The sequence below is a fragment of the Narcine bancroftii genome, chromosome 6 (genome assembly GCF_036971445.1).
Source record: "Narcine bancroftii isolate sNarBan1 chromosome 6, sNarBan1.hap1, whole genome shotgun sequence".
Taxonomy (NCBI): Eukaryota; Metazoa; Chordata; class Chondrichthyes; order Torpediniformes; family Narcinidae; genus Narcine; species Narcine bancroftii.
Window position 1 is genome coordinate 39,593,160 of NC_091474.1, and position 15,538 is coordinate 39,608,697.

Here is a 15,538-nt window from a genome sequence, read left to right on the forward strand (position 1 = left end):
ATAAAATTCTAATTTGAGGTAAAATTTATTTTACAACTGGAAGAGATCACAGAAACAAATAATATCACCATCATTTGATTTGAATAAAGGATTATATACAAAATATTAATTTATCATGTTCTCCACACATGCTGCCTGACTTGTCTTCACACATTACAATCAGCTTGCCAATTTTCTTGGTCAGGATAGAAATTATTGATCCAATAAAAAATGTTCATACGCAATACAATGAATCATACAATATATCTAAACTGCAGTACATTTTTCTGGGACATTTACTCTTGCTGTGGAAACAATCTAAATATATGATTCAATGCCACTGATATTGTTTACCTTAACAAATGACCACAGAAAAAATAGAATTCTTCAAAAATAATGTATTTGGTAAAAATGTCTGAGAGCATGATTCAAGGATAGGGATACAAAACATCATGAAATATTTAGTTTTAAAAAAGAGAGGGGGAAACAGAGGAACACACAGCTATATAATAAATGAATGAGAAGACACAAAGGTGACACTTTGAAATGGCAGGAAAAATACCATGGAAATGTGAAGCATATGGGCATTGATGGCAAAACAAGAAAGAGAAAACATGAGTAGGCGATCCAAGAGAGAGGAGGCAGTTTTGCATTGAGAGAGAATAAGAACACACAGAAATGCTGGAGGAACTCAGCCAGTCTTGCAGTGTCTGTAGGAGGTAAAGATATGTTAACGACATTTTGGGCCTGAGCCCTTCTTCAATGTATAAGCAGAAAGCAGGCAGGCAACTGAATGAAAGACTGGAGAAAGAAATGGAAAAGAACGGGAGGAGGAGTCCAGACCAAAAGACAATAATTGGATAGGATAAGAGGAAGGGTGAGAATTGATTTTGGCTTTGTGAAAGGAGACAGAGGGAAAGGCAAGAGGGAGGGAGAGCTGGAGGAAAAAGATGGGGGAGGGGTTTTAACAGAAATCTGAGAAGTCAGTGCTAATGGCATCTGGTTAGAGGGTGCCCAGACAGAAGATAAGGTGTTGTTCCTCAAATTTGCGGGTGGTCTCAATCTGGCAATGCATGAGATCATGGACAGACATGTCAGCAAGTGAATGAGGTGGGGAAATGAAATGTGTGGCTACCAAGAGATCCACGCTATTGTGGCAGACAGAGCCCAGGTGCTCAACGAAGCAATTTCCCAGTCTGCATCCAGTCTTGTCAACATTGAGAACACAATGAGAGCTCTGGATGCCATAGATTCACAAGTGAAGTGTTGGTGGTGAGGGAGGTGGACGAGGGAGTTGTGGAGGACCAATCCCTGCTGAAGGTGGAGAGGGAAGGTGAAAATAATATGTGCCTGGTGGTGGGATTGCGTAATAGGTAGTGAAAATGGTGGAGGAGGATATGTTGGATAGGGAGGCTGGTGACCAACTTATCCTATCCTCTGCCATTTCTGCCCTACCAGCTTCCCTATCCAACATATCCTCCTCTGCCATTTCTACCTCCCACTACATGATCCTACCACTAGTCACATATTCCCCTCTTCACCTTCAGCAGGGATCAGTCTCCCGCGTCTCCCTTGTCCACTCCTTCCTTCCTTCCCACCAATTACCCCCTTGGCACCTACCCCGTGACGCAGAAGATGTTTCACTTGTGCCCATACTTCTTCCCTCACCAGCATTTGGGGCCCCAAAAAGTCATTCCAAGTGAAGCAACAGTTCATTTGTGAATCTCCAGGGGTCACCTACTGCATCCATTGCTCCCATTGTGATCTCCTCTGCATCAGAGAGACTGAACACCTTGGCTTTGTCTGCCACAATAGCATGGATCTCCCAGTGGCCACCCATTTCAATTTTCCATCTCATTCCCTTGCTTACATGTCTGTCCATGGTCTCATGCATCTCTTTCTCTCTCTCTCTCCCCTTTTCCTTCTATCTCCTTTCACAGAGCCAGAATGAATTCTCACCATTCTTCTTATCATTTCCCATTATCACCTTTTAAATTTTTTATTTCTTTTACATTTTTAAATTAATTTTTAAAAATTTAGATATACAACATGGAAACAGGCCCTTCAGCCCATGCCATCCAATTGACCCATAACCTGGTATGTTTTGAAGGGTGGGAGGACCTACAGGAAATATGCACAGGCACAGGAAGAACACACAAACTTCTTACAGACAGCGCCAGATTTGAACCCCAGTTGCTCTAACCACTATGCTAACCGTACCGTTAACCTTTTGTCTATTGACCTGGAATCCTCCCCTCCCATTCTTCCCCCTTTCTCTCCCCAGTCTTTAATTCAGCTACCTGCCTGCGTTTTGCTCATACCTTGAAGAAGGAATCAGGCACAGAATGTCGGTAATATATCTTTACCTCCTGTGAGACCGGCTGAGTTCCTCCAGCATTTCTCTGTGTGTTTTACAACAGCCACAGCGTCTGCAGATTTTCATGTTTCACTCCAGAATAAAAAAACAGGCAGAGAATAGAAACACAGGGAATGAGTAAACTATGTAAATAAGAGCAAACCTGGTAAAAGCAGAGGGTTGGAGAAAGAAAAAATAAATAGCCTAGAAGATAGAAATATACAAGTTGAAAAATGAACCAGGAAGGGAGTGAAAGACACAAGAAGGTAAATGGGACTGGGAGGAGAGGCATGTGGAAACATTGACATTAATGTCACAATGAAGGCAAATGAGAAAGGCGCACAAAGCAAAAGAAGCACAAATGACAGGATAGTAAGAGACAGAAGTGAGCTAGAAAAACAAGGCAAAGAGTGATACAGTACTCTGATAAATACATGAATAAAAAATTATTTCTGTGGCATTTCTTCAATTTTATCTAAAATTCAATCATTACATGTGACTGGGGCTTTTATATGTGCATTGCACACTTTTATAAATTGGAGTTGGATTGCAAAATTCTTCTGGGCATTTTATCGCAACAAAGCAAGCCTTACTTGGAATGTTAAAGTCTGCTTCAGTGTGTAACCAACACTTGCAACCAAGGAAGCATGCTGTTGTGCTCCCATGAAGGTCAAGATGTTCATCATCTCACAGGTAGGTCCTCCTTTAAATCTTTTTCTTGGTTCCTACTGCCCCTTTCTATCTCAAGTGGTGGGCTTCAATTCACCTGTATGGTCTATCATCCTTCACCACCCTATGAATGGAACTTTCTTTAACTAAAACCCACCAATTTGACTGTGTGTTTAAAGTACAACCCTTAATATATTATCCTCACCAGGGCATATTTTCTCCATTGTTACTCAAATCCCACAAGGCTCTCCATCTCCTTCAACTCCATCCTGATCCTTCCCAACATATTCTCCATCAACCTTCTACTAAATCTGACTCTATCATCTTGGAAGAAAGCGGTGTGCTTATGTGTGCACAATCTATTCCACCAGCCACATTGCCTTGAGCATTATGAGCATTAACGTTTCTCAGCCAGTGGCACAAAACCATCATGGACATTTGCTGTCCCCGACCATTCCTCCACTCCCACACTATTTTCTCCTTTCCACCTTTCTTGGTGCAGAAGAAAGTATCGGCCATTTAGACATACACACAACCAATGAAAAATAAAATGGACCATGTCCTGAATCTGAACAGAAAAAGATGAGGTTCTAATTATTTGAAGCAAGAGGCACAAGTGAAATACAAAATAAGATTAAGAAGCAAAAAAAAGGATGTCAAGAAGTGATAAAGAAAAACCAAAGTAGAAGCGGTGAGAAAGATAGGAGAAAACAGATAGAGCAAACTAATTTCTTGAAATGCATAGTCAAAGTCAAAAGTAAAACTTTAAGGAACATCATCACCTGAAAACAAGTGAACTCTGATTTTAGAGAGAGATTATCAATGGACTGATAACACACTACAAAACATTTGCCACCAGCTCACCATAATTAATTCTTGTAATAAACTATGATGTCAGACTCACCCCCTGGAACCAAAGTAGCCATCAGTGTCAGGGAACGCAGAACAGTACTGTCTGAAGTAGCAATTCAGTGGTGATGCAAAGCATTCAAATGTCACACCAAAATGTTTGTTCAGAGCTTCAAACACAGCTACTGGTAAAGCCCCTTGCAAGCCAGTGCCTTCATGTGCTCCAACACCAAACATAGACTGAAACAAAATAAAATCCTTTCTTTACACATTGAATTATTAGCAAGAGCAGTATTTGCTTAATGATGACCTGCTGTGGTCAATAATAGCTTTTGAAAAGTACTGCTATTTAACTGGAGGGAAAAAATCAGAACAAGCCAAATGTCATTTTTTGTAAATGGAACCCAACTAAAGTTCCAGCTCACCTGCTTCTGTTAATTCAATATCTCTTCTCACAAGAATACCATATATGATAATGTTTAGGATGATTCATGTATAGGACGACCCTGTAGTTTTCACCTAAAATGTTAGTCTTGAGCGATGACCCCCCCCCCACCCCCAAATCTGCCACTTACTGTTGATCAGTGGATGCTATTAAAAGCAATTCACAATATTTTAATAACAAATGATCATTTAAAGGTTTACACTTTATTTGGATATTTTAAAATAAACCACTCTTGGCTCCTGTAGCAGGTTGTTTAAAGCCTGAAGAGAGGAGACAGCAATTGGACCAGGTGGGTGGATCCTGTGGAGGAGTACTGAGACTTACATATCTAATGGAGCATGGGAGAGATTGCATTGGAACTGGCAGGAAGATGGCGGTGTTGTTGAAACTTCGTCATCGAGGTAAGAATTTTAGACTCTTTGTCATAGGATGACTCTGATTTTTAAGGTGAAAATTTTAAGTTTTGGATTGTCCTATACAAGAACATATACAGTATTATAATTTTTTGTCACTCTCAATCTTTGAACAATACCTATTTCTGTAAATAAGGATGAAGTTTTCAGCTAAGTAGAATGAAAGTCTGGAGTTACCAGGCAGGTGCTGGTTGGAAGAAGCAGCGTGCTACAGCAGCAGCTACAAATTGTTTCCTTAGAAATTCACTGAGATAGCATGAAAGTCAGGATGGTACTGGATCTCAGGTTAGAGAGTTTGTAGAATGCCTATGGGATTGCTTTTTGGAACAGCTTGTCGATAAGCCCACCAAGGGATCAGTGGTTTTGGATTTGGTGCTGTGTAATGAATCTGAGATGATTGGGAAACTAAAGGTAATGAAACCCTTAGGAAGTCGTGATCATAATATGATTGCGTTCAGTTTCAAATTTGAAAAGGAAAAGTTGGTATCAAGTGTGTCATTATTATAGTGGACAAAGTGGTAGGAGAGAGGAACTAGCCCAAATTAACTGGAAAATTAAGCTAGATAGAGGGATGGCAGAGCAGAATTTCTGCAAGAAATAAAGTGCAGGATAGATATATTCCAAGAAAAAATAAAATTATGAATGGGAAAAATGGCACAAATGTGGCTAACATAAGAGTTTAAGGCTAAAATTAAACAAAAGGGAGGGCTACAAGGAAGCAAAAATTAGTGGAAAAACAGAGGACTTGGAAACTTAAAAACTTACAGAAAGAGATAAAGAAAGTCATTAGGAAAGAAAAAATGAATTATGAAAGAAAGTTGGCAAATAACATACAAAAGGATACTAAGTTTTTCAAAATATATGAAGAGTAAAAGAGAGACACCAGTAGATATAGGACTGATTGAAAATGATGCTAGAGAAATGATACTGGAAACAAAAAGATGGCAGAGGAACTAAATGAGTATTTTGCATCAGTCTTCACTGAGATAGACAATAGCAATATACCTGATAGTCAGAGATCTTAAGTACAGTTAAGATTACTAGAGAGATAGTGCTTAGTAAGCTAAATGGACTAAAGTTAGTTAAGTCTCCCGGTCTGGATGAGGTATACCCACAGGTTCTGAAGGAGGTGGCTTTGGAGATTGTGGAGGCATGGGAAATGATTTTCCAGAAACCAATAGATGCTGGCATGGGATCTGGAGGATTGTAGATCTGCTGTTTAAGAAATGAGGGAAGCAGAAAAAAGGAAATTATAGGCCTATTAGACTGACGTCGGTAATTGGAAAGTTATTGGAGTTGATCCTCAAGGACAAGGTTATGATATACCTAGAGGTGAATGACGTGATAGTTCGAACCAGCATGGTTTCATGAAGGGAAGATCCTGTCTGACCAACCTTTTGGAATTTTTTGAGGAAATCTCAAGTAGGATGGACAAGGGAGTGGCTGTGAATGTTATGTATTTGGATTTCAAAAGGCCTTCGATGTGGTGCTGCATAAGAGGCTGCTTAATAAGATGAGAGCCCATGGAATTACAGGAAAGATATTAGATTGGGTGGAGATTTGGCTGATAGGCAGGAAGCTACGGGTGGGAATAAAGGGATCCTGTTCTGGTTGGTTGCTGGTTACTAGTGGTGTTCTGCAGGGGTCAATGTTGGGACCGCTTCTTTTTACCCAGCTAAGTAGAATGAAAGTCTGGAGTTACCAGGCAGGTGCTGGTTGGAAGAAGCAGCGTGCTACAGCAGTAGCTACAAATTGTTTCCTTAGAAATTCACTGAGATAGCATGAAAGTCAGGATGGTACTGGATCTCAGGAAAGAGAGTTTGTAGAATGCCTATGGGATTGCTTTTTGGAACAGCTTGTCGATATTGATGATTTAGATTATGGATTGAATGGTTTTGTGACTAAGTTTGCAGATGACACCAAGATAGGTGGTGGATTAGAAAGTGCTGAAGAAACCAAAAGGTTGCAGAGAGACTTGGATGGCTGAGGAGAATGGGCAAAGAAATGGCAGATGAGATACTATGTTGAGAAATGTATGGTTGTACATTTTGGAAGAGGAACTAAACAGGCAGATTATTATTTGGATGGGGAGAAAATTCAAAATTCTGTAGTGCAAAGGGACCTCATGCAGGATCACCAAAAGGTTAACCATGAGGTTGGATTGCTATGTTGGCATTCATTTCAAGAGAATAGTGTATAAGAATAAATTGCTGTTGAGGATCTATGGGTCACTGGTAAGTCCACATTTGGAGTACTGTGTGCAGTTTTGGGCCCCTTATTTTAGAAGGATGTAATGATTTTGGAGAGAGTACAGAGAAGATTTACTAGGATGGTTCCTGGAATGCAAGGCCTAACATATCAGGAATGTTTATTGGCTCTTGGACTGTATTCATTGGAGTATACAAGAATGAGAGGGGATCTCATAGAAACATTTTGAATGCTGAATGAATTGGACAGAGTAGATGTGAATAAGATGTTTCCCTTGGTGGGTGAATCCAGGACAAAGGGCACAGTCTTAGAATTAGAAGGTACCCATTTAAAACAGAGATGAAGAAAAATTTCTTTAGCCAGAGAGTCATGGATTTGTGGAATTTGTTGCCACTTACAGCTGTGGAGGCCTAATCATTGGGGGAGTTTAAGGAGATTGACAGTATCTAAATAGTCAGGGTATCAAGGGATATGGGGAAAAGGCCGGAATTTGGAACTAGATTTGAGAACGGTTTAGTTCAGGGTGGAGCTGCAGACTCGATGGGCCGAATGGCCTACTTCTGTTCCTTTATCTTGTGTTTTTGTGGTTGCTGTATATACATACTGTACTCTGCCTCTGTTATTATTCCAATGATTTCAAGTGCTACCAATTAGAGATTAATATCTACAAAATATTTAAGAACTTTGCACTGAGACCTCTAGTGTTTAGGCTTTCTTCTCTCTGCATAAATTTATCTTTCTGATTTGCCTTAAAAGATGCAAGAAAATTGAAGCAGTGTACATACTTAGTCTGTCAAGCCTGCCCCACCAAAGGCCTTATCTCCACCTTAATTTCCTGCAGACCTCAATTTTCTAATCTTTCAAAAATCTATCTACTTATTCTTTAAATGCCAACCCACCCATCAGTGGACTCCAGATGAAAATAGCTTTGAACTTGAATGCAAAAGAACATTTATCTTTCTATTTGAGCCTCAATGTTACATAATGCCACAATAGCCTGACTATCCACTGTGTTACATTGGCATTGGGAAAAAGGCCTATCTTAGGTTAATGCTGCAGACACAGGAAGAGATTTGAGTGCGATTATTATCAAAGTTCACAAGATGCTGATAAATATTCACTGAGGTCTGTGGAGAGCGATATAGTTCAGTCTTGGTCTTGGTTTGGTATTTGTACAAGTGGCTTAAACCAGTGTGGGAACGCTGATAATTCTCAATGCTAATAATTAAGGTGGCAGGTATTTGTTTGCTTAACGATTCCCCAGACTAAAGTTTTACTTCAAAAATTTTTAGGTTGATTTTTCAATTACTGGTTTGCCTGACGGCTCTTGCTCAGAGATCAGCTGGTTCTCACATTTTATAAAGACTGATATTGTTCGAGCCAATTGCACAAATAATTTATGATACTGTTAAACAAATGTCAAAATGAGGAGTTTGTACTAAAACTACTTTAAATAGGGTGGTGGTGCATTAACTTAAACCACATTAACCAGAAAGAAAATCACTCTTTAACTCAGCACAAGCAAGTCAAGGGTGAATGTTAAAAATACCTAAACATAAATGCTAGAACCCCTGAACAGCAGTTGGAACTCTGATTAGCAGTAGATTATTGTTAAATGAGAAGACAAAATCTGCTGGAGGAAATCAGTGGGTTAAGTGGCATCAGTGGGAGAAAAAGAATGGTTGACACCTTGAGCCAAAACTCTTCAGTAGGACTGAGGAAACTTCATATTGAAGCCAGTATGAAGAAGAGGGTGGGAGGGGCAGGTCAAGGACTATCAAAGAATGGCAAAAGAGGCAGAAGTAAAACATGAAGGACAGAGGCAGTAGATTGGCAGATGCTAAATAAAGGGAGAGGCATGAAAATCAAACTGGTCAGGTTGAGGAAGATAAGCATATACAGGGTGAAGTTTCACATCTGCCTGTCTCTAATCCCACTATCAAGAACATGTACAGGGAATGCTGCCGTTGGAGAGGAGCAGCAATCATTAAGGATCCACACCACCCAGCACCTACTCTGTTCTCGCTGCTGCCATCAGGAAAGAGGTGTAGGTGCCACAAGACTCACACCACTAGGTTCAGGGACAGTTGCTACCCCTCCACCATCAGACTCCTCAATGACAAACTCAAATTTAAGGACTCTTACTTGTGCACTTTATTGATTTTTTAAAATATTCTCTCTGTATTGCAGTTTGTTTACATTCATTATACATTCTTTATTTGTTTACATGTATATGCTGTGTACAGTTTTTTTGCACCACCGGTAAGTGGTCATTCTGCCTCGCCTGCAGAAAAAAAGAATCTCAGGGTTGTATGTGATGTCATTTATTTACTCTGACAATAAATCTGAAATCTAATCACCAACTCCATCCTATATTTTTCCTCTTCATTCACCTGATTGATTTGTTTTTCTTGCCTCTCTCTCCCTTTGTCTTTCATCTACCAGTCCACTGTGTCCATCATGTTTCAAATCTGCCTCATTTTCCAATATCGTGTGCCCCCCCCAACCCCATCCTATTTAAACTGGCTTCGATACTAACTTTCCCCAGTGCTGATGAAGAGTTTTGGCTCAAATCAGAAACCATTCTTTTCTTCCTCATGTTGCTTGATTCACTGAGTTCCTCCAGCAGATTGTGTTTGGCCTCAAATTCTAGCATCTGTAGACTCCTGTGTGAACTCTAAAATTGCACTCAGGATGCAGAGATAGTAACTTGCCACTGAGGAAATTAATGTTTCTCATTGAATTAAATGGGCTTACCTGGTATCGCCTGAGTAAACACCAGACTCTTGCTAAGAACTTTTCAAACCGGGTGTCATCAATACAGCTGTACCTATACAATTGTTCCTAAAAAAAAATGAAACTCTTTTAAAAACCAATTCACTCTTCTACTGTTTGAACTACAAGAATAAAATTGGCAAGGGTGTGCAAGGAAAACACAAGGTTGCAGACCCGAAACATGAATTGTTCCTCTTTCCACAAACACTGCCTAGCTTGAGAGTTTTTCTGTTTTATTTCAGATTTCAAGCATCTGCAGCTCTTTTGATTTTCTAGCACCTATTTGAAAGCACTGCAATGGTCTTTTTTGTATTCTCCGGTGCACTCTCCCTGAAAATGTGAAATAGAGATATGAATAGAAGTATATTGTCTCAATTCACTGCTGAATTTGTGCAAGTTTTGGAAAAAGCCATCACAAATTCCTCTCCTTTACCATAGCGATAGAAAAATACAGGAATAAGACAATTTGGGAAACCGTTTAATTGGGGTGGGAGGGAGAAATATGATGTTATTAGACAGAAGCTTGGGAGCATGAATTGGGAAATGTACTCGGGGAAATGTATGGTAGAAATGTGGGATGTAATAGTTAAGAAAAGCTTACGAGCAGCTTAAGAAAATCTGTACTGATAGAGCTGTAAAGAATTACAAGATTGTCAGGAAAGAGCTTAAGAAAGGATTTAGGAAAGCTAGAAGGGGCCATGAGAAGGCCTTGGCAAGCAGATTAAGGAAACATCTACTTGTTTTGCCAAGGCATTATGCAAGCATGTGAAGAACAAGAGAATGAGTCATGAAAGGGTGGGACCAAGCAGGGGTAATAATAGAAATGCACGCATGGAGTCAAAGGAGGTAGCGAGGTCCTTAATGAATACTTTGCCTCAGTATTCACCAGAGAAAAGGACCTTGGCAATTGTGTGAATGACTTAAAGCATACTGAAACACTTGAGCATATTGACATTAAAAAACAAGACGTGATGGAGCTTTTGAAAAGAATTAAGTTAGATGAGTTGCAAGGACCAAACGAGCTTTACCCAAAGCTACTTTGGGAAGCAAGGGAGGAGATTGATGAGTCATTGGTGACAATTTTCGCATCATCACTAGCGACATAAGTACCAGAGGATTGGAGGGTTTCAAATGTCGCTCCCTTTTTTAAGAAAGGGAGTGGAGATAACCCAGGAAATTGTACACCATTGAGTCTTACTTCAGTGGTGGGCAAGATGTTGGAGAAGATCCTGAGACAGGATTTACAAATATTTAGAGATAATAGGATAGTCAGGGGAGGACAGTGTATCACAAGTCTAATTTAATTCTTTGAGGACGTAATGAAGTAAATTGATCAAGGTAGAACAGTGGACATAGTGAATATGGATTTCAGTACAGCATTTGAAGACAATACTCCACCTACACACACACAATGGTTACATGATATCATGTCTTTAAGTCTCAAAAAAATTAGATATGCTATTAAAGATTCAAATATTAACTTCCAAAAACCCATTTATGGACTTTTATCATAACCTAAATAATTAGGGTGTTTAAATGCTTTGGTGCTGTATTGTCTGGTTCCAAGTTGGCGTCACGTGATTCCCATGTATTTTTTTTTAAACCTTGCTTAGTGGTCAAGGTTTTGATTTATAAGGTTTTTTTCTTTTTTTATTGGGGATTTTCTTTTTTTTCTTTTGATTTTGATAATATAATAGATAACGTTTGTTCAACTGAGAATAATGTAAACATTGATGAAATTATAGGAGAAGGAAAGAGAATTATAAAATTTATTTTTATTAAAAATGTTTACAACTTTCTTGAAAAAAAATTATAATTTAATCTTTTCTTTCCTTCTTTTTTTTCTCCTTTTGGATTTTTTGATATTATGGCTTGATATACTATTACCAATGTGTTCTGGAATTTGGAATAGTGTTCGTATTTGGGAAAAAAGTTTCCTTTTATTTTAATTATGTTACACATTGTATAATTGTATTGTTCAATTGTTGATACTTTAATATCAATAAAAATATTTTAAAAAGAAAACGTTCCCAAGCAAGGCTCATTCAGAAAGTAAGGAGGCATGGAATTAAAGAGGCCTTGATTTGTATTTGCAGAATTGGTTTTCTCAGAGAAAGCAGAGGGTGCTTGTGGATGGTTCGTATTCTGCTTGGAGGTAGATGACCAGGGGTGTTCTACAAGGTGGATGACTAGTGGTGCTCTGCAGGGATCTGTTCTGAGACCCTTCCTCTTTTGGTTTTTATTAATGATCTAGATGAGGAAGTGGAAGGGTGGGTAGTAAGTTTGTGGATGGCACAAAGGTTGGTGATAGTGTGGATAGTCTGGAGAGTTACCAAAGGTTAAAGAGGGAGATTGATAGGATGCAGAGCTGGGCTGAAAAGTGGCAGATGGAGATTAACCCTGAAAAGTGAGAAATGGTTAATTTCGGCAGGTTAATGAAGGCAGAATACGATGTAAATGGGAGGATTCTGAGCAGTGTGGGCGAACTGAGAGATCTTGGGGTCCATGTCCATTAGACACTCAAAGCTGCTGCACAGATTGATAGTATTGGTAAGAAGGCATATTGTGTGTTAGCCTTCATCAACCATGGAATTGAATTCAAGAGCTAAACAATTATACTAACTTGCAGTTATAGTTTGCTTGGAATATTGTGTTCAGCTTTGGTTACCTCACCACAGGATGGATGTGAGTGCTATATAGGATTCAGAGGAGACTTACAAGGATGCTGCCTGGATTGGAGAGCATGCCTAAAAAAGGACAGGTTGAGGGAACTGGTCTTTCCTCCTTGGACTGACGGAGGATGAGGGGTGACTTGATAGAGGTGAACAAGATAATGAGAGGCATGGTCAGAGGCTTTTCCCCAGGGCTGAAATGGCTAACACATGGGTGCATAGATCTAAGGTGCTTGGGAATAAATAAGAGAAGACGCAAAAGGTTAAGATTTTTTAGAAAGCAATGGGTGCATGGAATGTACATGGTAGTGGAGGCAGGTACAATAGAATGTTTTTAAAGAGACAATGAGAAAAATGGAGGGTTATGCAGTAGGTAAATTCTAGGCATTTGTTAGAGTAGGTTATTAGGTCAGCTCAAAACTGTGGACTGAAGGGCCTGTACTATGCTGTAGATTTCTATGTTCTATGTTAAAACTATCTGTTCTTTCGATAGGTTTGCTATTACAGAGGATATTCATTTTTGATCTGGCAATGCTTCACTACTGGTTTTCATCTCCATGGTATCTCATCAATTGGTTTTAATTCTGTCTGGTGTTTCATTGTTGGGGTTTGATTCTCCCACGTATATTTCTTTGGAAGTGATAAAGAATGCAAATTACATATGATAAATAGCTGTAAATCAGGATTTGAAAGGCAGAGAGAACTTGAGAAAATTATAATCATTAAGGAGATGTAAGTGAACAAATCATTCAAATTGCAATCTTTAAGGTCTCAGGTCCTGATGGACTTTATCTTAACGACTTAAAAGAAAAATTAATGCATCGAGGCATTCATTCAAGAGCCTGATGGCTGCAGGGAAGAAACTTGTCTTGAAGCCTGTTGGCATGTGCTTCCGCCCTTAAGCTTTCTTCCCCTTAGGAAGAGGAATAAGACAGTGTGTCTAGGGTGTGATGGGTCTTTCAGTATTTTGACTGCCTTTCCTAACAGTGGGAGATGTAGATGGGAGTTCACAGAGGGAGGAAGGTTTTTGTGCTTTGAGCTGCACTCACTACCTTCTGTAGCTTCATTCAATCTTGATGGGATAGTTATCAAGGTGAATGGGATGGTGGGCTTTATTAACAGGGAGATTGAGTTTGAGAGACAAGAGATCATATTGCAACTCTACAAATCTCTGGTGAGACCACACTTAAGAGTATAGTGTTCAGTTCTGGTCCCCTCATTATGGGAAGGATGTGGAAGCTATGGAGAAGGTGCAGAGGAGATTTACCAGGATGTTGCCTGAATTGGAAAGAAAGTCTTATGAGGCAAGGTTAGCAGAGCTGGGAGTTTTCTCTTTGGAGCATAGAAGGACGAGAAAAGACTTAATAGAAGTCTACATGATTATGAGAGGCAGCTAGCATCTTTTTCCCAGGGCAGGAAGAGCAAACACCAGATGACATATGTAGAAAGTGATGGAAGGGAAGTTTAGGGGAGAGATCAGGTTTTTTTTTTTTACAGAGAGTTGTGGGTGCCTGGAATGCCTTGCCAGGGGTGGCGGTGGAAACATTAGGGGCATTTAATAAACTCTTAGACAGGTACGTGAATGGAAGAAAAATAGAAGGTTAAAGGATTTAGCAATTTTTTTTAAGGAATAATATGAGCCAGCGAGGGCCGAAGGGCCTGTACTGTGCTGTAGTGTTCTATGATCTTGAGCATAGCATCTTCCATACCACACTGTGGTGCATCCAGCAAGTATGCTTTCATTAGTCCACCTGTAGAAATTGTTGAAGGATTAGTCTTCTAAGAAAATAGAAGTGTTAGTCCACATCCTTGACCATTGTGTCAATGTTCTTGTCCCAGGAAAGGTCATTAGAGATAGTTATTCCAAAAAACTTGAAGCTATCTATTCTTTTGACTTTAGTGCCATTAATGTAGACAAGGGGATGGACTTCATGAAGACATTATTGGAGTTCTTTGATTTAGTAACATGTGCAATGGACAAAGGGGAACCGATGTATTTAGATTTCCAAAGGGCATTTGATTTGGACCTGCCCCGATGGTTAATGTAAAAAAACACACTTCATGGTGCAAGAGATAACATAGTGCGAGAACAGGATTGAAAACCATGTGCTGAGAATAAATGTGTCATTTTCTGATGGTAAAATATAATGTGCTGCAGGACACTCAACTTTTTATAATCTATATATGATGATTTTGATATAGGCACCAATGTAAAGATTGCCAAATTCTCCAAAGGAACAAAGTAGGTAAATAAAGTGAAAAGAGAACATAAGGAAGCTACAAAGGGATTGATTAAATGAGTGGGCAAAGATCTGTCAAAATGAGTAAAATGTGGGAAAATGTGAAATAGCCTATTTAGGCAGGAAAACTAAAAGAGAAACATTATCCAAACAGTGAAAGACTAGGGGTCAAACAATGTTGTGATTTAAAAATATATATCCTTGTCTATAAATTGCTCATCGACTTTGCGCTCCCTATTTCTAGCCTTCTCCAGTTTTATAACACTTTACAAAATTGTGGAAATTCAAGGCACAGGCCATTTTTGTGTCTATTGTAGGTCAAATAGAAACACCCACCGTGTTCTCATTTTCAAGTTCTTGGTCACTTGTAAATTACACAAAAGCTCAGATACATATTCAAATATGTTTCAAATGCTTTGAGTTTCAGCCTTTACCACTGCATTAGGCTAAGTTCCAGGTGTTTACCAACAATTTCTATACTTCTTTGACATGATAGAGAAATATCTTATACAATTAAGCAAAGCAAAAGCCATTTCATACTCTTTCCCTACACAATTAGACAAATAAAGTAAATAACTCACCAGTTTACTCAAGAAGTTGCGACTGATTTTCCTCACTTCTCCTTTATATCGTACACAAGCAACGTCATTTTCAAAGTGCATTTCAACACGTGGGAGTGGAACTGTAGGGTATGCAAGTCTTGAAGGATAACAGTAAACCAACCTGTCCATTACCTCTGGCCTTTCCAATTCTTCTGTGGGAAAGAAATCAATAAAATTTCATATAACAAGTCAGAACAAGAAAACTGAAATTTGGTTAAATATATATTGTACAAGGTATAAAGCAGATGTACAAAATCAAATTATAAATCAAATCATTGCAAAGGAAAATTGAACATTTGAAGGAATAGTATATGCAAGTTGAAAGATTTC

At 39.1% G+C, this 15,538-nt stretch overlaps 1 protein-coding gene across 7 annotated transcripts in view; it reads right to left on the reverse strand.

Annotated features, from left to right (window-relative positions):
- Positions 1 to 15,538, reverse strand: part of pcif1 (phosphorylated CTD interacting factor 1) — a 120,746-nt gene that overhangs the window by 21,596 nt on the left and 83,612 nt on the right. For all 7 annotated transcript variants that reach the window (XR_011340045.1, XM_069884706.1, XM_069884707.1 and 4 more), the window contains 3 exons: positions 15,188 to 15,360; positions 9,677 to 9,763; positions 3,909 to 4,093 (listed from right to left, as the gene is read on the reverse strand). Coding sequence is in view for 6 of the 7 variants with exons in the window: in XM_069884706.1 (XP_069740807.1) it covers positions 3,909 to 4,093; positions 9,677 to 9,763; positions 15,188 to 15,360 (445 nt within the window). In the remaining variant the exon portion in view is untranslated. The remainder of the gene's footprint in view (positions 1 to 3,908; positions 4,094 to 9,676; positions 9,764 to 15,187; positions 15,361 to 15,538) is intronic.